The 23,788-nt window shown below is 35.8% G+C and overlaps 1 protein-coding gene across 1 annotated transcript in view; it reads left to right on the forward strand.

Moving 5' to 3' along the window:
* The window catches only part of LOC140156025 (uncharacterized), a 70,563-nt gene extending 47,600 nt beyond the window's left edge, over positions 1 to 22,963 (forward strand). The window contains 9 exon segments of the mRNA XM_072179121.1: positions 50 to 153; positions 1,688 to 1,858; positions 2,496 to 2,801; positions 3,891 to 4,000; positions 13,982 to 14,353; positions 15,411 to 15,687; positions 17,410 to 17,615; positions 18,128 to 18,416; positions 20,451 to 22,963. Of these exon segments, the coding sequence (XP_072035222.1) occupies positions 50 to 153; positions 1,688 to 1,858; positions 2,496 to 2,801; positions 3,891 to 4,000; positions 13,982 to 14,353; positions 15,411 to 15,687; positions 17,410 to 17,615; positions 18,128 to 18,416; positions 20,451 to 20,771 (2,156 nt within the window). The 3' untranslated portion in view covers positions 20,772 to 22,963.
* Positions 22,964 to 23,788: the final 825 nt, after the last annotated feature.

Raw genomic sequence — 23,788 nt, forward strand, 5'->3', positions numbered from 1 at the left:
TACTTCTAAGATGACACCTGTACTTGCTTTGTTCTCTTTATCCCTATAGAATCGCCTTTCGTGCAGGTGGACGGCAAAGGTGAGAAGGTGCGGCCAAATCACAAGAGATGTACAGTCATTCTGCGTGAGGTGCCAGATGCCACACCAATTGAGGTAGGAAATCTGGGCATTGCTTGCTTGCTTGCTTGCAAACATATTTACAGTATTCAACCTAATTAGTATCCCTGGCTCTTTTAAGTGATCAATTTTGGGGGGTCTTTTAAAATGATGAAAATGAAAGTAAAAAAATGGTAATTCACATGCATAAACATTCAAACAACAGTGTATCTGAAGTTATTATTTAAACAGGAAGGTTTAGATGGGGATTTTATTTAGACATGTAATTAATTTGAGCAGATGTATTAAACAGAGCACTTGGAATTGTGTAGGGGGATGCTAGTCAGTTGAAAATGGTATTTTGCACGACTTGTTTTTTCTTGAGATTGGTACAGTACTCCTATAATGATTTAATTGAAATTTGACAAGATAATTTTGGTGACATAATAGTGTGCTGTTTAAATAAAAATTAATATGGACTTGATACAAATAGCATGGTAAGCATCTTGCTTTTCGACTCATCCAAAATTGTTGACAGTGGAAAATTGGGATTTATAATTATAAATAGATGCCCTTCAGTAATTGGTTGAGATTAGTTCGGGACAGTGTGCATTTTTAGCAGTACGGTATCATGAATATCAGTTGAATTAATTGATGACAATTCACTGTATGCTGGTAGTGCTGCTCCATACCTGCAAGCAAACATTCTATTTTTGGACTGCGTAACTTGATGGTAACAATAATAACATGATTATGAAACAGGTTGCAATCTTAGTCTTTCTCTTTGCAAAGAGCCTCTCTACTCCTTGAGCCTGAGGCACAAAATGATGTCACAGTATTGTAGCCCACCTGTTCATAGATTATTGGAGAAGTGGTAATTTTCACGAGGGTTTTTATTTTCAAGAATTTCACGCATTAGAGGTTAGGTCGTAAATTTTACAACACACAAATATAAAGTCGCATGGAGTTGTCACAAGGGGCATATATTTTGTGAATATACCAACACACAAAATGTCCTCTGTGTCGGAAATTGCAAAAAATCCTGCATGCGAAAATAAGCACTTATGTATACAGTATACGCTGTCATTAGCTGGTTACAGAAACCTTCAACGAAAAGGACAAAAGTTGAATTAATATTGTGGTATTACTGCCATTCTAAAAATACTTGTGAAGTCTTTAATTAAAATATTACAAACATGCTGGTTTAGCAAAAACAAACCAAAATGTAAACGACTTATTTATAGCAGATTCAACCCATCGTGGGACGTTTTTCAAACTAATTCAGGCTACCGTGCGATCATGCATATCACGCTATGCATGACTGGCAGATGATTGACCGGTAGCCTGGATTTGTTGGAATTATGTCCCACGATGGGTTGAATCTGCTATAATTATGGTTTAATCTATGATTTAAGAAATTATTGATGGCAATAATAGTCTGTATTAAACATGATACATGAACAAAAAATTAACTTATTATTTAGGTAGAGTATTCAGTGAGGAGTATTGACTTCCAATCAGTTTGTCATAAAAGGGTGTTGGAATATAGTGTGAAAAGCTATTTTACATTTTTGTGTATTTCATGTTGCAGGACGTGAGAGCTTTATTCACCGGGGAGAAATGCCCCAAGTTTGTGAGCTGTGAGTTTGCTCACAACAGCAATTGGTATATCACCTTTGAATCAGATGTTGATGCGCAAAATGCCTACCGGTTTCTACGGGAGGAAGTTGGAACTTTTCAGGGAAACCCATCATGGTGAGTAGTGATAAATGGGCACCCGTCTAATTCTTCATCTACGCACTGGAAACTATCATTTAAAGCAAAAATATGATACTCATACCCAAGTTAACACTTGATATTTTGGGTTATAGACAAAAATGAGTCGTGATTTTTGACACTCTTGCCATAATTATTTTAAATTTTAAATAAAGCTTACTTTACAATTAAAAATGTATTTGAAACAGGAAACAAATAATGGGATTATCATTAACGGTATTAAATGTGCAGTCAAAAATTATAAATGTTCTGGTTTCAACATTCTAAGAAGTGTAATCTCTTGAAATATTGTATGAAGTTCTGGAATGATGTAGCAATATTCAATTCCCCATCACTATTGGCAAAATATCGAATTCTCGATCACACCACACCACCTGTGTACTGTTGCATCAGCATACTCTTTGTGGAACAACATGATCGCGAGACAGATTGGGCAATTCTCAAAAGAGAATGCAACTCTACGTAGTACGCTTGAGCATGTAACTCAACGTAGTACGCTTGATGCAAATGTCTGTGCATACCCAAGTTGGCTCTCATGATCGAGAATTATATATTTTGCCTATAATCAGAGGTTACATGACAACTTCTTCAAGTAAAACACATGTTCTTTTACACATTTCTAGGCAAGAATAAAAGCCAAGCCTCTGCAAAGAATAAGCTTCTCTCCCAAATTGGTCAACGTCAATGGCTACACAACGGCAGGGAACCAGCCCATCTACCAGCAACAGCAGTTTCAGTTTCCGCCCCCTCAACAACCTATAAACGGCATGACTGCTGCACAGACGGGGCCAATGACTGCGCCGCCTCAACCACAACCGCCGCAGCCACAGCCTCAACCACAGCCACAACCACAGTATGCGTACTATCCCAATGTGGCTGTGGCGCCACAGCAGTGGCCAACAAGTCCAACGTTTTTTGAGCCTCCAATGGTAAGGGTATTAAGGGATGTTGATGGTTTGACCTTTATTTACTTCAGAGATGTTATAACTGGTAGATGTTTTATATCTGACATGTTGGTCTATGCTACATTTGATAACAAAAATTATTGGTTCAAATTATAACTACCTTTCAGAATATACACTTGTTATAACCATTGTGTTATAAAGAAACACTAGTAATTCAGGGCTTTCAGAGAAAAATTGTGTGAATGTGTTATGACCTCAGTTGCAGGAAAACAGCTGTTACACATCACCTTAGCAGAATTTCAATCATGGTTTCAACTAGCCTGCCTACAGTTGGCATTTATCATGGAAAATGCAGATTGAGGATGTCACAAATATCATGAATATAGAAGGACCATGATAAAAATAGCAAATGCTGTTGCTTTGAAAGGGAAGTACACAGATTTAAATGAGTATTGTTCAATTGAAAGACAGAATTAACTTTTTCAAGGGGAAAATGTGCGAATAATTCAACATGTTTGGTTAATTATTGTGATTAGTTGTTATGAATAGAAACGGGATAGAAATATATTGATGAGATAAAGACCAACCGAGAAAATCAAATATTTGAGAATGTAATGTGATTCATTGGCAGGAAGTAAAGAGTAGACCCAACCCATCATTACAAATCCAAACCCATAGTAATTCTTCACATAAATCCCATGAAAGAGATACAATGGTTTTGGAACTTTAAAGATTAATTTACAACTTGCGATGTTTTCAATTTTTGAGTGAAATCCACCTCTGGTTGGTTTAACAGCGATAGTTACTTTTCAGTTGAGTTTTGTTTCCAGTCATGGGATAAATTTTACTCTACTGTGGATGATAAAATATTTTGTGTGAAAATTGATTTGGATGATAGAATATTTGGTGTGATAATTTACTATGGATGGTAAAATATTTTATGTGAATATTTACTGTAGATGATAAAATATTAGGTGTGAAAATTTATGGGAGATGATAAAATATTTGATGCAAAAATTTACTGTTGATGATAAAAATTTTGTTGGTAAAAATTGCTGAGGATGATGAAATCGTTTATGTGACTGATTGGGATTTTTTTGTTTTATTATTCAGCAGCAACAGCAGCCTTTCACAACTGGTGCCTTCCCTCCACAGAGCAACTTGAAGTTCCAGCCTATAAATACGGCTAGGCAAACAAGCTATCCAGGCCCTCCGAGACAGAGGTAGGTTACACACTGTGTGTTTGTATTGTATGTTGTCCCAGACTTGTGTCCTATCCAAGACCGATTGGTTTTACTCATTAATTTTTATATGAGGATGTCAAATGTAAGGCATCTTTTCATCGCCAAACTTCTCTTTTTACTAATGTTGTGCAATATTTACCGACAGGTGGTGATGTCCCGATCTTGCCAAGTGGCACTGCTAATGCTATCCTCTTTTATGATATACCACTGCTTCAGGCACAGTGGAAAACACTGGAATGCATTGTAATTATGTGCTGGTTTTGAATACTTGTGACAGTATGATTGGATACACCTGTTACGATATTGAACTTGAGTTATGTTATGATGGGATAATTTCCAAAGCTATCCATAAAAGTGGGATTTCTCAACATGAAAGTAGGGGTGTAGTCATTGATCTAGAAATGTAATATACAATTTATATAGCAGAATATAAGCAAATAATATATCTATCTGGGATTTGGGAATACACTCACAAGCAATAGTAATTCCCAATATCATTAAGTTTTCAGATCATGGCGTACATCTAAACAGGAAATGAGGTGGGATGTTCTTTTGTGATTTTCATGATGGGAATTCCAATGCAAAAATGAGGTGGGAAGTTGGGGAGAGGGAAGGGGAGGGGGCTTAGGGCTTAAGTTCGATGTTTGATTGCATCACAAACAGCATTGCTGTGTGCAGACCAATTAGTCTGATTTGTAACCATGCCCTTACTGAAACATGCATGCAAAGTGATACACAGGACATTACTGTGCAGGTGATATGTAGATTTTAACCTGTAAAGTGCAAACTGTTGAGCAAACTGTTATGCTTATCTTCATTATCCATATGACGTAATCTTTGGAGGTCTGTGGAGATTTGTAACATGCACTTTTATATTGATAGGAACACATTTACTTTTTAGTTTGTAAAAATATACCATTCACACATGCATGTAATATTGTTGCAAATTTGCCAAATCTATTCTATTTCTGCTACAGTAATTTATCAGCGAGATTTACTCTGTCACTGAAAGAAAAATACTCTCTCAGATTCCAAATAGATTTGTATATTGATCTTAGTAGTTTCCTTTCATGTAACTTTGCCTTTATTTCCTCACTTTTGAAGTAGTTTGTTTTGTTTGTAACACATGTTTATTGATAAACAGGGTGTAGAGATCAATTAATGGATCACACACCACTGAAATCTTGGAAGGGAATCCCATATCTTGTACTATTTTCCCAGTATTTCTAGCTGAAGTAACTATTATCTTTATATTATACTGAGTGTGCTTGAGCACTCACTCAAACTCTTAACACTGATCCAAAAATAGTGTGGGTCATGTCTATATTTACACCACCTAATCCACCAGGTTTCATAACAAGTAATTACTACGTCAGTTTTGCTACTTGACATTTTGCGTAAAAACTTAGGCAAGTAATTGTGTGATTATGTGAGGAAGTCATCGCAGCAGTTTGGATACTGAGAAGCAAAATTTTGTATCGCAGTGGTCCAATAGATCTTACCATCTTGCTATATTCATTGCATCTTTAGAAACAAAGCTTGAAACTCAAGCTTTAAATTTACTGAGGTTATGATGAGAAAAATATGAGCTTTCTTCTGATGCCAAAATTTTAATTTTAATTAGTCACTCACCTTAAAAAAAAGTAATTGATGACCTACATGTATATTGTATTCTGTTTATGTATTAAAAGATAAGTACATTCTGTCCAATAAGTAAACAAAAAGATTGATGAGGCCGCTAAGCTGCTGCAGCACATCCGCCTCTGAAAATGTGATTTTCAAACTGATAGAAATAAAAAAAAATGAGTAATAAAGATAAATAAATGATTGATATTTGATTGCATACACATGAAATTACAAATGCAAATGCACCTTTAATTTGCTATCTTATCACCATGTCACATGGGAAGTAATTTTGTAAGTGTCAAAGCAGGTCTCATATGAAGATTGAACGACAGGATAGAAATATCTTTAATTGTCACGAACACAGCACAGCATACAGCACACACTGGGAAAAGGTTTGCAGAAAATGCATTTATTAAAAATAAAGGATCTTAAATTTTACAGTTCATCACACATAACAGTAATTTTTAATGCTGGTATCCATACCGATTCATGCTTATTATGAAGCATTGAGTGCACAAAAATACAATACTATAATATACACAGACAGCTATAATGAATTCAGTCATGTTACACCTATTTGATGTTGCCATATGGCACAGTGTCACAATAGCAAGGGTTTATCTTAATCTTATCAAATTTGCTTCCGATTATCGTACCATCAATCAGCATCATCATTATTAAAGTTGCATCCGTGATCAGTTTTATTTTAGTGTGTGGCAAACTGATATGAAATTTGAAAGTGGGGAGTTAAAAAGGAAGAGAATGTGGGTGTCATATTCATATTACCATCTGGTTGAGTGTCAACTATGATAGGAGTGAAAAAATATATTCTTAACCCAGTTTCATTTTGTTCATTTTAATGTTTATATCGGTTCCTTGCGCAGTAACAGTTTTCCTTTTTTCATTAAAATTAATTAAGCCATCAGTGTCCAATCTATGTAAATAATATGGTTGTTTATTTAAAAATAAGGTAACATAATATGCTAATCAGATAAATAAAATATAAATACTCCTGATGTGAGAACTATAATAAAACTAGATAAAATCAAATCTGGCATCTTAATTGGATCGTCTTCACTAGAAATCAGATGTTGCATACTAAAAACAGAAAAGAGAAAATCTAAATATTATTAAAATTAATTAAGCCATAAGTTTCCTATTTATTTAAATAATATGGTTGCTCATTTAAAAATAGGGTAATAATTCATGCTGATATTCAAATAAATAAAATATAAATACTTCTGATGTGAGAACTGTAATAAAAATATAGATAAAATCAAATCTTGCATCTAAATTGGATCATCTTCACTAGAAATCAGATGGTGCATACTAAAAACAGAAAAGAAAATCTAAAGATAGTAAAAGAATAAATATTAAAAAACTGGGCTGAACAGATTGGATCGCTCATTTCCAAGTTGGTCCGATCATGATCTTATCGGATCTGAATCTGACAAGGAGAAAATTGCTTCATTTGCCATTATAATAAACCGATTTATTATTTCATGGAAAATCAGTATTTAGGCTTCAAAAATGGGAGTGTTTGATGGATTAAAGAGTGTTTGGGTTATTCTTGGTATTGTTCAGACGGGATTCAGATTGGGGTGGATTGGTTCCTCCTTATTAATATTAAATATGTGAATAAAAAGCTATATGTTGTACAATCTGGTCCCTGGAGGCCACATGATTCATATTTGAAAACTGAGGTACTGTAATTATTACCTTGAAACAGTAAGCTATCATATACTGAAAATACCCTTAAGTTTAGCATACTTGGTTTTCAAGTTTTGTGATGTCTATTTTCTTACATATTTTATTGGGTTTTTTTACTCCATACTTTTGCCCTTTTCTCAATTTCAAATTTGCTGCCTTTGGCCTCCATGGACCAGATCACATGTAAAATGAAAAATAGATATATAATTACATTTTCCTAGTTGGTTCTCAATTGTTACCCCAAAATAATAAAATATTTCCAAAATTGACTTGTTTCAACAATAGCTGTGTGTGAGCTATGAAATCAATCCAACTGTCTGTCTCCCCTCCTTGGAATATAGGACAATATGTTTATGTTAATGTAGAAATCAGTGCCTTGTTTTCAGCTAATGCATAATACTCATGTGATAACGATCTGGTAAAGAAAAAAAAGTGCTTTTGAATAAGTACAAAATTTACACCTGTAGTTATTAAGGAAAAGTGTGTTCATAAAAATATTTGCAGGAAATGTCATCTTGTCAGTAAGTATGTAGAGTAAGGAAAGGCATTGCAAAATATCTTGTCTCTGTTATATGGTCATATTATGTGTATGCATGGCAACTGCGACCGAGACAGCACAATGCTCACATTTTTTTACATCATTTTTTTTTTTCAACTTTGATTTTTATTAATGTCAAAATTTGCTGGTACTGGGGATTCATATGTAACAACAAGTGGGATTTATTTCACATTTAGAATACATTTTGTTCGTTGAAAATTGAACAGGCTGTTTTGATCTAGCATAATGTGAAAATAAAGTGGGTGTGAAAATTGCAATGTACATGGCAAAGATTGGATTGGATTGAGCAAGCAAGCTAGCCACACGTACACTGCTGTTGTGTACATGTATTAAATGTAGTCATAGTTAAGTAGTATATTAGCTGTGAAGCTCCATATGGTAGAGGCAAATGTAAAGAAACAGTATTTACTAAGGGTTTGTTTAATTGGTTAGTGATCATGAAGGGTAAAATACAAAGTATTAGCATTCAAGTCCTGGGAAAGGCTTCCAAAATGTAAACATTGATCATTGAGACAATTTTTAAAATAAGTAAAAGATACATTTTGTAGTAATGATGAAATATATGTTGTGATTTTTTATGTACTTAGGAATATAATTTTTATAATTTTTATTCAGAGATACTGCTTTTCAGGTTTGTGACTGAATTCAGGGTTTTTTTTGCATCTTTAATATTTGAACCACTGTTGGGGCTTACACCCAAATTCAAACACTTTGTCGGGTTTTTCTTAGAAGTTTTAGGTTTTTTGAGTGGGAATTATTAAAAAATAATTATTTTGATGAATAAATGAGAACGAATCAAACATTCTAAAAAAAAAAAATCTGTAATATAACAGGATGACAGCAGCATTGCTTTAAATGGATCGCCATTCCACTTGTAAGTTGAATATGAAAGTGCATTTATTTCTAGTAGTAAACATGTCTGTTAAATTGATCAGCACAGGGACTAAGAACCAGTTAGTGATGTAGACATGAACAATACAATCCTTTTACAACAGAACGGTGTATGTTTCAGTAACCTGAATAGTCTGATACTCTCTACTATATTGGCTTGTACAACATTTTGTTACTGGGTAATGATGTAGAGGATGATTTATATGAAAGAAGGGTTCTTGTTTCCTTGCATTATCATTTACCCGGCCGGAGGCATTTTCTAGTATTGAAGCAGATTTTAAGAAAACAACAAATATTAGCTATAATGTAAAGAAAATTATGAAATTACCACCTTTTATAATATCTTCAAGTGAATTTTCAAATTTAAAAGGTAGATTTTCATTCTTTTAATGGAAATGTGCAGTTTATTTTCAATATTTGAAAAACTGCTGTGTCATTGCGGTGGAAAATAATGCAATAGGTTTTGTTTGATAGACAACAACAAACACCTGCCCTGTAATAATAACAACAAACATTCTTATATAAACCTGTCATTTTACTGAAGACTGAATATACTATGCTATATGATTATTGTTTAGCAACAAGCTGTATACAAAATTGTCTCGCATGAAATCTTTATTGATTGGTGCATTTGCCAAAGCTCTTCTGACTTAGGATCATTAGTAATGTACATTTTGCACAAATTCCATATGGTGCATTATGGTAGTAATGGCACACGGACAGCAGGTACAAGACAAGACAATTGTATTCGTCATTTTCTTTCATCCTAACATTCAAGTTAGGCATGTAGCATCTTATGTCTAGCCAAATGTTTTGTCTGGTTTTTTTTGGGTCCTTTTTATGCGAGAAAATGTGTGTTGTGAATTTTTCTCTCCCTGAAGTCATACGTTTTGTGCTGTATGTCTACTGCATTGTAACATTGTAAGACTTCAAAATGGAAATGGATCCATGGTTTCAGAGACGTTACAATAATGGTAGCTGTCCATTTTACCAAGATTCTTATCTTTCTTTCTTATTCATGTACCATTTACATGCTGACAAATGCAAGCTTAATGTACAGTACAAGCAACAACTTTTTGGGGTGAATTTACTGAAACAATAGTAGATAATGCATGTGAAAGAAAATGTTGAATGTGGGGGAGGGGAAGGGTGTAAAATTGCTTATTGCCATATTTATTTGTAAGAAACCATATTGATTTGAGTCTTAACTCGCTAATGGAAAATGTGTAGAAAAGGAATTTTCACCATAAATGTACAACAGGTCCAGGATAGTGTTTTCTAGAAAGCTGTATCACTTTGTAGTGAAGATAAGATTTGGTGCAAAGAATTTTTTTAATTGCTCAGTGATAGAATACTTTTTTATACAAAAAATAAGCCATGTTTTGAGAAATTAATAATTTTACTTCAGTGATTTGGGGGTAATCCAGAGTGTGTAAAACTGGACTGAGTTACAGTGGGTACTTGCAATTCATTTCAAATTCATTGCAAATTTTCGTGATTTGAGGTGCAAGGATTGATTGAAAGATACGTATTGTAAACACAGGTGTGGTTGTGCAGGTTGCAAAGAGTGAGCTCAAGTTGCTTGTCCAGGTGTGTACGTGCTCCAGGCAGTGATGTTTATCCATTCAATATTGGGATTGATGAAGTACATGTAGCATTGTGCAAACAGCGCAGATTAAAACTTTGTAATTTCCTTGATGGATTGGATCAGTTTAGGTACTTGAATTTCATTCTGTGTTTGTGTATATATCGATTGCTCTCATAAAATGAAACTCATGGTGCAATTAATTAACTTTCAATCACACCTGATAGACTTTGTTGCTGACAGGTATCCTATCATGGGAATTACCAATGCAATAAATGCTCAAGTCGATGTATCATAGCGTTCTTTTTCCATGCTGTCAGTTGACTATCAAATTGCTGTGAAATTTAATCAACAGGCACCCCACAGTTATCTGCACAGACAGCTACGTAATAGTGCTAGTAGGTAGGTTAGCAAGCTAATGGCTGGTTGGCTAGAGAGGCTGGCATACTGATGTGAAACACAAAGCAGGTGCATGCTGCTTTCAGACATTATACAGGTGGATGTTGCTATCAGACATTTTAATGGCAAAATGGTGTATTTTACATTCCGCTGTACAAAATGATGATGCTTTGTACTAAAGTTTATGCCACCATAAATTCATTGACTTAAGCAGTGAAATGATGGTGTATTCTATGCATAAGTTACATACAGATGCTGTATACTCTCATTCTGCAATTTTGTAGATCTGTACCCATGATGTAATGCATTGCAGGTATAAACATTATTACCAAAATTCATCCTTTGCTTTTAGAAAAGAAAAAGCCCAGACTGCTGTCCTCTCTCGTCACGCCAGGTTTCAAGCAATAATCCCATATTGTGCATTTGAAATAACACTATAATATTTTGATTGACTTTGATGAATGACCACAAGTTAGTAAGCCATTTGAGGTTGAATGCAGGAATGTCATAACTGTATTGTTATGCAGTTACAACCTTAATGCATTTCAACCACCGGTTTGTTTTCGTTGGAAGTAAGATGATTGTATTGAATAATACTTGAACTGAGTACTTACCTGATAGCATGCATTTCAATTTGTTGACATGACATTCACTTGTTGAGTGTCATTTTATACAGTTGTCTTCTTAAACCTTTAACATTCCAGTTGCTTTGAATTATTGGTTTGTTTTGATTTTAAAATTAATACAATTGTGATTCCATCACACTGACGTTATTTGAAGTTGATCCCAACATCTAACTGTTGGATAAGTTTAGGAAAAGGATAAGTTTACTATTGGGCTATTCCAGTTGAAATCCATACCATGATCGCCCACACAGGGGTGTATAGATTATAAATAGAGTCGCCCATTCAGGTGAACCCATTTGAAATTTACACGCCCTATGTGGTATATTAACCCTTACACCAGAAAAAAACACAGAATACCACGATGAAAAATTCTGCGCATGCATGCATCCCAGGGTCCGCGATGACGCAATCACCCGAAGTGTCAAATGCTCACTGAATTGCTGGCCGGGCAGCAATTAGCTGTGTAGCTCCCGGTCCGCGATCGTGTACTTGGCATGCGGGGGGTCAAAGGTTCGAATCCGGGGTGCCAAGTGAAAAATTCTTCTTCTTGACTTTTTCGGATCTTCTGTGACTTCCGATAGCAAAACGCCTGGGTCAGTGTTAGGGTTAGAGTCATATCTTTCATAGAGGATATGGATTTACCCTGGAATAGCCCATTGCCACAGGATAGAAGTCAAACAATTTGATCAGTAACTGTTGTTGCTTTTTATGAATTTTCAACTTTAATGAATCTCTGTTGGTTAACAAATAATTTTCCACTCCTTCCCTGGTATATTAATAGTTGCTCAGACAGAGGTATCAAGAAAAACATGGAATTGAAAAGAAATTAATTAGAATGTTTTCTTCTTATGCATCATTTAATTGGAATGTTTTCTTTTTATAAATTGGAATGTTTTCTTTTTATTAGGATGAAACCCAAATAAAGCATAAATGCTTTATTTGGGTTTCATCCTAATAGGTATTTATTGTACAGGTACTGTCATAAAAGTATTTTAATGTATTTTGTTTTGACCCCTGCAGTGCTTGCACTGACGGGGTTTCACAGGCAAATTAAGATCTAATAAAATAAAATGATAATTATGTTTCTTAGACATAATTACAGTCAGTGGCTGTTGGGACAAACAAAGTGATTAATGATGACCTTCTAACCGGACGTCATGACTGTTTATTATTTTCTATTATATTTATCATTATTGGATGATTTGTTTTGTTTGTTTTGTCTTTAGTTGTTAATTGTTATTTTAAATTGGTAATTAATTTAAATAGTCAATGTTTCTAAAGTAGGGAGTGTCCAGTTGACAATCAATGGACCAACAAGCTAATTGCTATATGTGATGCGATAAAACAAAACCAGTCGGAACTAGGAAATATTGATTTTCAATACAACATCACTACAGAGTCATCCTCATTTAAATAAAATTCTGTCCTCCATAAGGTAGCATGGGGCAATTTGCACAATAATACAATTACAGTGGTGATAGGTATGAATAATTGTGGAATCGATCTAGAGACCTGTCCCTCCAACATGGATGCCATTTCAATTGTTATAGCGTTCGGGTTGGTCTATTGCATACATTTTTTCTGTTGTTTTGGAAAATTTTTAATTGCTCCTGTCTTTGGAACTAGTTGTTCAATTTCAATGGGGTTTTCTGCAAAATGCAGCATTGTAAATGCTTTTTACTATCCTACAAGAAATTGAAATTTTAACATTTCGGAGTTCCGACTGATTTTGCTTGATCGCATCACATGTGTTTCAATAAAAAAAAAATTTTTAACCGGAACTGGTAGTGCATTTGAACAGAACAATACAACTTAATGAAATTGTGTAGAAAAGGCAAGAAATTAACTTAGCTTGTTTCCTCACAGCCAAGGGATATGGAAGTATTACTTGCTGTATTTTAAGAGTACCTAGGGATTCTGATTAGTAGAAAAATCTAAGTGGCTAACTGTGTACCGTAGCCATACAAATGCCGTCTGTATTTGCCAACTAATACTAGCATCAGTGTTGTCACCCAGTGATGCTTGTCACATTTCATATGTGACAATGTTATTTTGCCTAATGGCCTGCTGCATCCAGTTGCAAATTTTAAGTGAGACCTGTCTGCTATAGTTTCCTTAACATGTCATTAACAAATTGATAGTTTATTACCATTTTTATGCATTTGGTACCAATGTAAACATGTTTCCATTGCTACAGGGTTTCACCTATAATATATGATTGAAGAAATTTGTATTTTTTGTTTGTAAGTTTGATACTGCAGGAGTGCAGGTTCCTACAGAGGAGGTTTGCACGTTATATAGTTGCCACTAATAAAAAATAATGTTAAACTAGTAATTGTTCATAATTGTTGTTGTTGCATCATGAAATGTTGAATATTGGTCAAATTGTGGTGCAATTTGATTTGAAGACATTTATTCACTAAAAAATTCCCAAAATGCAAGATCCAATTAATCATAAATTAAAGTTATTCTGTTGTTTTCTGTTTGTTTATTTGGTTTTAGTATACCCCATACTACACATATCCTAATTCATCTGTTTTTCTTCTTTCTTTTTACGATTTTAGTCGGCCACCAAAGCCAAGGACAGCAAGTACGCCAGAACTGAGAGCTGTGGACCGCAGTATCATGCAGGAGAACTCCATGCAGAGGCACCAGTCTCAAAATGATAGAAGACAAGGTCCTCCACATTCACAGATGAACGGACACCTTCATCCTAGCCCACGATACAACAACTACGAATCATTGGCATCAACAATTGAAAGGAGAGGAGAAGAAAGAACTGAACCTCCACCACCGCCACCTCCACCTCTGCGGGACAAAGTGGAAGTGCAAAGCGGAGGCTATGTGAATCGTGGGCGGAGAAATCCACCTGTTGGGCGATATACTGAGGACACCTCAATCAGACAGGAATCGCTACAGACTGCTCCAAGAGATAGGTATATTTTCATTTCCTGTAAACTCTAGTCCATTCAAACAGTAAATATGATAAGCACAAGAGTGAACATTTTATCCCTAAAAAGCAGATCCTAACAGATGTTGTGATATTTTTAAATGTGTTTTCACCAATCTTTCAGTGTTTACATAATGTAAAAGCCCTAACCAGCATTTGCAAAAAATCAGAGCTCATTTAAAAAAAAGTTTTGCAGATGTGATCTCTAATGTAAAAAATATCACTCTGTTTTGTGCATAGTACTTGGCCTTTTTCATATGAAACAAGGAAGAAAGGAAAAGCAAAAATCGGATGCTACATGTGACAGCTTATGTGTTTTGTCACAGCTACAAACACTATTGTTCTTTCATGAACATGCCTCCACATAATAGATTAATCATGTTGTGAAATCAAGTCAAATGCTCAATTGTACTGGTTATTTTGTGTGTGGCTTATAATGAGGTTGATGATGAGCACGATGTGATGTGATGGTATGAACCAAGCTGTTTTAATCATAATAGCAGCTAGCATTGCCAGTTTTCTAATAATGTTTGTGAGAGGGAATAACCTTCCGGCACGACTGAATGTTTTGCATGATCTGCAAGATATGGAACATTGTTGAATATCTAGCAATCATCAAATGTAGCCTAAGGCATGATTTATAACTTTCTTGAAAGTGACAAAATTGTCTTCAGTATAAATGCACAGCTTTGTTTGTTTCATTGCTAAATTTTGGTCATGTAACATTAGAAGTTTGATTTTTCTTTCCCTTCGTAAAGTTCAATTAAAGTTCAGGAGAGTATAAATATGTGTTAACTTATTTTGTTTTGATATCTAGCATATGGAAATCATATAAATTGATGAGAGGAATTGGTGTAAAATATTGTAAATAGTTGGATGCCCATGGTTACACTTGCAATCAAAATGCTTTGTGCAATCACTTTTTGGATAATAACAAATGGCAAAATGCAAGTTGCTAGTAGTGAGATATGTTAAGCGAAAGAATTAGTTCACTAGGAACTGAAAAGCATTACTCAAACATGATTCTGATTATTATGTCACAGGAGACCACCTAGAAGCAGTACCTATTCATCGAGAAGGCGGCGGGAAGAAGATGCGCCGTCTAGTCGCCGCAACTCAAGGGACTCGCGGGAGGTGAGGGACTCTAGAGAGGCAAAGGAAGTAGTTAAGCCTCCATCACCTCCCATTGATCTTGCCTCATTCCCACCACTGCCAGGGAGACCTGTGGAGCTAGTGAATGGTGAACCAGAGAAGGAGACTAATAATAATGAGATGTTTATGCCTATGGCGGATATCGTCAAGGGAGTCAAAGATCCTAAGGTAAGTTGCATTGATTTGATGGATTCATCTATCTATTGATCGTATCTTGTCTACATGAGCTAAGCCTACAGATTGACATCAGGTGTATTACTCATTGTGTGTAATAGATTCTTAGCTCCCAATAATGGAAAATATTTATTGGTTTGGTTTATGAAAATTGCTACAAGCGTATGCATGAAATTGATAGTGATCATTTAATATTGACTTAGTATCAAAGTAATGTGAATTTTGACTCAATATGACATTGAAATATTTACAGATTTATAAAATGAAATATGATTTGGCTCTTGTCACTACCTCATTAATGTGATATAATCAAGCATGCATCACTTGTCACCAGTAGATTGGCCCTTCCATGCGAGAGGTTATATTTTGGGGTGAAAAAAACCAAATTTATGAACTTGGAGTTAGTTGTTTAGTTAATGTTTAGTTAAAGCTTATACAATTTCTCTGTTATATCAAGTAAGAGATTAACATGTTTAATGGGGGTACTTAACTCTGATTGATTGCAAGAAAAAAACAGGGGGGAGAGAGAGACTGTGTGCATGTCCATACATAATGTCTTTCCTATACAGGCGGCAGACTTGCATTAATTCAATAGCATAGAATGGGACACTCAATAAATCAGATAAATGTTGTACTTCGACACAAGGAAAGGCAAAGCAAACTGCGATTTCTTGACGTCACATACTCCCACTTGACATCAAAAAGGAAAACTGGCAACATTGGTTTGATATGATGAATAGGGACTAAGTGTAGTGTAAAAGGATGTTGTAACACATTCAGGCTGGCAATTATGCTAGAACTAACACTCGGTTAAAAGCTAGGGGCCAGCTTGTGAAATATGATATAAAGTAAAATGTGATGTGCAATCACAGAGTGTTTTTGCTCTCTTGTGATATGTTCTTACATATGGTATGGTATGGCTGTTCATAAAACATGCACAATTAGGGAATGTATGAATATGCATGCATGCTGGTGGCGCGCCAGCTGAAAAGGTGAACCATTTTTAAAAAGCACATGTATGATTTGTGAATTTTGTAATGAATGGTTCACCTAAACTTGTGCTATAAGTGAGGTTATTGTAAAGGATACTTTCTTGCACTCTCCTTTTGTATGATGGCATTTTTTGTGATGAATACAAAGTTAACCAATTTTAAAAAAAAAATCAGCCCAACACATTGCTTGAAAGGGGCAGGTGCAATTATGCATATAATGTGTCGGCTTTGACCTAAGAGGTGAGGTGAGGGAGGGACCTATTGTGTGGAAGTTAGTGGAGGGGATTGATTCTTGCATCTGAATGGCGTACCTTCTCACCATAGGCATCTATTATAGAAATTATAACAAAACATGTGGATTTGATACATGCAAAATGTGTTGGTATGGACATACTTGTACAATACACCAGATTTTCACTTGTCAATACAACAGGTGTTCTGCAGGAAGTAAATCAATCAATCAATGGTGCATATGGTGCATACTTAGGTAAAGAAAATATGTATGCTGCATAGTGTAAAGAAACCTTTATTTTGTTTTCTGTATAAAAATCAAAATGTATTTGCTTAACAAGTGCCCAGTTTATGTGGGTGTGCTCCTGTAGGAGTGTGCATGCAAATTTGCTCGCCTTATAAGCAGTCCATGTATGTAATAATCAATTATCAGGGTAAATAGGCATTAAAACATGTTTTCTTAACCTCCAAACTTTTCTCTCTCATTTCTTAGCGGATTGCAAAAGCACAAGAGGCTGCAGCAGCGGCGGCGGCAGCAGCATCCAAGGCTTCAACAGCAACAACGGCTTCACATCCGTCTGCAGCATCTAGCCCTGCCACTAAGGACAGTTCTACCAATACGTCAAATAGTGACAAAGAACAAACCCCCATCTCCAGCAGTAAACCGCTGCCACCTTCTACCAGTACAGCTACTAGCAGGTATGGCTACTAATGAGTATTAATGTCCTCCTTATAAATTTTTAGATGTGTAGTCTACACCCACAGGTTGGCAACCTATGGACCACCTATGCTTTTTGTGTGACCAGCGGGATCATACACATGGAAAAGAAAAATGTTCAAAGGTTATTTTTTTTAGCCTCATAAGTAAGGTCTTTGAACAAAACTACCCTCAGTTATTAATGGGAATGTGGGATGTGGATGCTGTCATTCACAGAACATGGATGGTTCATAATTCAGTGAATTAGCATGTGGGTGTTGAGTACAAAGTCCACTCGATTTGTAGTGGACAATACGGCTGTAATGTCATTTTCACAGTGTATGCACATCCACAACTTAACTAAACATATTTATATTGCCCCCTCATGTACTTTCCAACGAGTGTCCTTACTATTTGTTTTAATTTGCATGGTTTTCAAATTGTAAGAGTCCTTTCAAAAAGTAAGTGTTTTCTATCTCATATTTTTGATATATATTGTGTCTATTCTTTGCAGCAGTAAGCATACCCAAATCCAGGTCGCCACCCAAACAGACCTGGATGATAGCTCTTCCAAAAGTGAGACGACAAAGCCTCACCACATGCCCAAAAGTACCAAATTGAGCCAGACGATGTGCAACACAGCGGTGAACACATCGGTCTCCATGGCAACCTCATCAGGGGTGACAGCCAGTATAGCCACAACGACCACCAGTGTGTCCACATCAACATCAGCTGTGTCCACATCCGACACTGCCACAGCAACCCACAATAGTGCCTCAACTAATTCAAGTGCAAAAACAGTGGTAAGTTGCCTACCCAGCCCTCGAATTAACCCACGGCACCGATGGCATATTGCCGTGGGTGCCCACCCCACTGCCGTAATGCCCTCAAAATATGTCCTTTACCGACGGTCCGACGGCAGTCACTTGCCGTGTCCTCTAATGAAGTTGCAGTCGGTGCCCTAGCCCTGCCCCTTCATTATAAATCATTAACAAGTACTGGTTAAAACCACAGAGGGCGTAGATTCCAGCACCTTATCGTCTTATCTTGTACATGTGAGCCCATCTAGATATGTTTGAACGAACTAGTTTTTATCCCGGTGAATTTGATCAATATTATTACCAAAGTTACAGCTGTTTCATCGCTGTTTCAAGTCAGTTTTGCAGCTCAGAACTAGGGATAGCAAAATTCAAGTAAATTAAACTGTTGATTTTTTTATTGCTTTGTATTATTTAAGCAGGTTTTTTGAGCAATCAGGTTAGTTTTAGTGTAAAGTTGAGAGTCAAAATTTTACTTTGGTGTCGAATTCAGCTGACAGCAATGCATCTATTCGCTTTTGAAAAATTGCCTTGGTGCCCTTCTCAAATTTTCAACAGTTGCCGTGATGCCCTTTTGAAATATTACAAATTGCCATGCTGCCTTGCCTTTTCAGTGAAAATCCAAGGCAATTATCAACTTGCCCTAAAAAAGTTGCCGTGCCCCTTCAGATCCATAATTAGAGGGCTGTGCCTACCTTAATCATATCATTTGCAAACTGTCCAGATTTCATCTAGACAAGGACTGTCCCGATCTCATCTAGACAAGGACTGTCCCGATCTCTCGAATGTTAGGGGATAAGCCAATGTCATTCATATAAATGTAAAAGCAAAAGTATGAGCTTGTTGACATAAATACTGTTTAAGTGGTTATTGTTACGATGGATTTATTTGCATCAATTTCATGATTGGAAACTTGCGAAAATAACATCATGCAAAAAATAGAAAGTTTGTATATAAATGCCGCACAATAAACAACTTGCACGGTTTCCAAAATCTCAAAAATAACTATGCAAGGAAAAAAAAAAGCGCAGTGATTTATAGTGCGCCACGCACAGGCACAACGCCTAGAGCGTTGATCCACAAGCCTCAGCACACTTTTACATCAGTCTCTTCTTGATCTTAGAAGGTTTGAGATGAATGCACCCAGCAAATCACTGCTGGGATGATGTCTCTTTCACTGGGCTATGGGTGTGCCTTGTCCCAAATTTATGACTTCTTAATGTTGGCAGGTACATATATGAGAATGGAATCAACAACTTCTGATGGGTGGCAGTGTAATCCTGAAATTGAGGGTGAATGCACTGCACTCTGTATTTTCTATTCCTAAGAAGAAATTAACTTGATGTTATGATTCCAAGTATAAATATAATGACAGCATGCCTGTCCATGTGTCTTGGTCTCTTAGTGTTATAAGTCTTCAGATTGTTTTCTTTATTCTCAGAAAAATATTCATAAACTGTCCCTTTTTAGATCGAGACATATCCTGATTTCAAGGAAACTCTTTTTATGTATATTTCTGGTTAAAAGGTAGTAGCAAAATAGTTAGTTTCCAATGAGTAGACAATGAGAAGCAGTTGAAATAAAATAATGCAATAAAATAAAGATCTGTGAGGCACTGGTGATATCTTGTACAGTATAGGGCTTATATATCAAAAAAGTTATGCTGTGTATGCATGCTCAGCAGTGCATTTTCACTCCCACCCATGAAAGTTAAAAGAAGAGACTGGAGATCATGTTTGCATGTTACTTGTGAAGGAGAAACAGATTATTACCATTCATGCTAGATGATAATTTTCATCATCTAGCACTAGTCAGGTAGAAAATGTATTGTTTTGCAATAAAAAGCCATAAGATTTCAGACATGTTATACAATGAAGTTGGAGCCACACCTGATGAAAGCTTTTTTCAGTCCCATGGCGGACCCATTGAAACCTTGTAGCTTTTTATGGACTCCTGTTGTGATAACCTCAGTTAAACGAAATTATTTAAGATACTAATTATGCTGTTCTTTTAATGCAGGAGCCCCCGCCCCATCGGCTAAGCTACGCTGAAGTGATAAGCAGAAAAGCAGCTGCCCCAAAGCCAAATCCACAAGCTGAATCTACGTCACCAACAACATCGCAATCCAACAAGACACAGTCAACCTCTGCACAGCAAACGCAATCAACATCTACAACTACAACAGCCAAACCTCAGAGGCAGTCATCGAGATTTTCTCATCGAGGAGGGGATCGTGACCGAGACTCATATAGTGAGACAAATTCTCGCTATCCTCTCTCCAGAAGAGAACACTATGGAGGTCGGAGGTCACCTCCGCATCAAAAACCTTCAAGTAAATGAGGAGGGAATAATAATTATTGGCATGATATGGACCTAATTTGATGGGCTAGTATAAAGCAGAGAGGAGATCCACACGTGTGCTACAACCCAATTTATGTCAACTAAATTCAGTGGTGGGTAAGCGACCACCTTAATCAGTAGGGGATAGAATCACAGAATCTATACCTTTCTTTGGGGCAAGGCACAGATCTTCCCTTGCCATTATCATTGTTGATTGATTATGCACATTTGTGTTTATTGGTGATGGCCAAATGTGAAATATGGAATGAACACCACAACCAGTTTGTATTGCATTGTGTGTAGGATAGATGAGGATCTTTGTATGGATCTTCTTTTCCTCTGTGCGGCAACCTCGCCAGGAAGGTTACTCTTCCAGGTATCAAGAAAACCAACCAAGAAGGTTGAAGTGGATAAGTCTCCTATCAGGTTGCACAGCAGATGTCAAGTTTCCTAAAGACGTGCATGTATTCTGTGGAGGCAGCCATCATGGAATGTAATATTTGAAAGTGTGTGTAAATTACACACAGATGTTAGTTGTAGAGATGCAGCAAGCTGAAAAGAAATTGATGATGGAGGGGAGCACTCCCTGGGAAGGAGTCATCCTCCATGGAGTATATCTATCTGTAAAAGAAAACGAAAATGCATCTTGCCAAGACCAAGTTTGCGTCTTATATAGAAAGTTAATTTTATTGAATGATTATGTATATACTACAATGCAAAGCAATTGTTAGTATAACAATGAAAAGTGTTAATAGGTCATGGTCTCAGTCAGACTAGTTTATCTTCCACAAGTGAATGCACATGCACACACATGCCCCTTTCAACTGTGAACACACAGTGTGGAAGATAAAGTTGATTTCTTTTTGGCGATGTTTTGTCAAGAATTGATACACACTTAATTCTATATAAATTACTGTGTTTGATAAACTAGTCACTGAGACAACGATTTTGCAGAGTTTGTTTCTCTGTCTCTGTGGTATGGAGAAGAGTTGTTGATGATTGAGTGAAGGAGCTACTAGTGATGTGGCACTTCACTGTTGCAGAGACTAGATGATTGAGTGAAGGAGCTACTAGTGATGTGGAACTTCACTGTTGCAGAGACTAGAGTGTAAACTAATATCATTTGTTTGGAAAGAGGTATACTTTTCTCCTCTAAGACTGTTTCTAAAAAATGAAGCATTGGAATGCCTCTAGCCTTTGCAACAATATAGCAATTATAATTACTTGCAAACAGAAAGTCTATTGTTTCAGAAAAAAAATAAACAATGGAATTTTTGTTTGCAAATCTGTGAATGAGATTATGTGTTTATATATCACAGATTTAAAACAAGTATTAAAAAGATTTCTTTGATCACAACAAATTGGTGCTTAGGGTAAGCGTAAATTGACAAACAATAAATTTGCTGTTTTTATGGTGAATCAAATGTTGTTTTAAGAGAAAACCGGAAACAAGAAGCTAACGGCATGTCAGATACTTGTTTCCTAAGTGTTTCTCATTTAATTTAATGGGTGTTTTTGTTTTCCTGAGTGGACTAGAACAATATTGGAACTGATTCACTATAAAAGTAACATAACTAGAAGTGATTGCTTGGGTCAAAATGTGCTTCCAGCTTGATAATGTTGGAAAGGGAAAAAATGAAATTTGAAAAAAAAAGAGAAAAAGATTATGATTTTTACCTGTAATGAAACTTACATGTTTTACTTCTGCCCTTTTTTAATGTTGATTACCCTGGATAAGTTCAGTACCATTAGTTGATCAGAGAAATGTGTTTATTTGTTTGTATCATTGTGCTCTTATTGTGTTATTTTTCCCCTGAAACTCACATTTCCATTGTCTTTCCAAACGATCTGTTGAACAGAATAGTTAAATATGTCATTTTATTAGATGCAAGTGCCAAAATATGACTACAAAGCAGAAAAAAAAGCGTAACTATTAGTTAGGTTTTTGTGAACAGACTTGGTGGAAAGTGCATGGGAATGTGAGTTCTTTTGTCCTCATTCCAAAAATAGCAAATTGTAGTGTAACATATGGTAAAAAGAAAAAGACTTCTATTGTAAATATCCGCAAGGTGTGACTTTGAAAGAACTTTGTTAGGATGTATTTTTGTCTTTATTCTAAAATGTGTCTTGTTGAGATTTATTCTTATTATCTCTTTATTGAAGAAAAAAATTATAGATTTGTTGCAATTTTTCCTGATCACCACCGTTGTTGTTTCTTTGTTTGATTAGAATTGAGGAAGCAGAAGAAGGTTGTGGGGGGTTGGGTGGGTGGGAGGGAGGAGGGGATCAACTATGGAGTAGAAATCTACCGATTGATTGCAGAAGTGTTGAGTTAAGACGGGAATGTAATACGAATCAACATTGATTGCCATTGGGTTTGGGATGCTGATTGCATTGACCATTTTATTAGAATTAGTGCATCAATTATGAGCAAGTGGCTATCAAATTAAACTGCTATGAGTTCAAGGGCAATTTGGAAGGATGTCACTAGGATCCACAACATTCTCATCTATCAGGGCACAGTTCTTTAACCCCAATACATTTGTACATTCATTGAATGACCTTTGAAAATATGGGTATTAAAACTCATACTCTGTAACTTGAGGTTAAATTTTGCACTATGATTGTTTGAGGTTATTGAACTATGCCATTGGGATGAGGCCATTGTGGTCCATAGTGTGTGGATCCTGAGAAAAATCACATGAAATTTAGATGACAAGAAAATGGCACAAAAAAAAAAAAAAAAAAGAAGTAAAGCAAAAACAATATAAATTTGTTGTCCAACAACAAATTTGGCCATTAACCATTTGTAAAAATGTATGAAATCATCCCAAATGATTTGGGCAATACTGTTAACAAGCCTTTCTGTGTTGATTCTTATTACGTTTCTAAAGCAACACAGCCAATGTGCTCCTATCAATCCATCCTTGATATGGATGTGTGCAATGCATAAGAACCTCCTAGGATTTTAGAGGTGATACTATGTTGTATTATTTATGGTTCATTTTCAAAATTGG

Source organism: Amphiura filiformis, chromosome 6, assembly GCF_039555335.1.
Source record: "Amphiura filiformis chromosome 6, Afil_fr2py, whole genome shotgun sequence".
NCBI lineage: Eukaryota > Metazoa > Echinodermata > Ophiuroidea > Amphilepidida > Amphiuridae > Amphiura > Amphiura filiformis.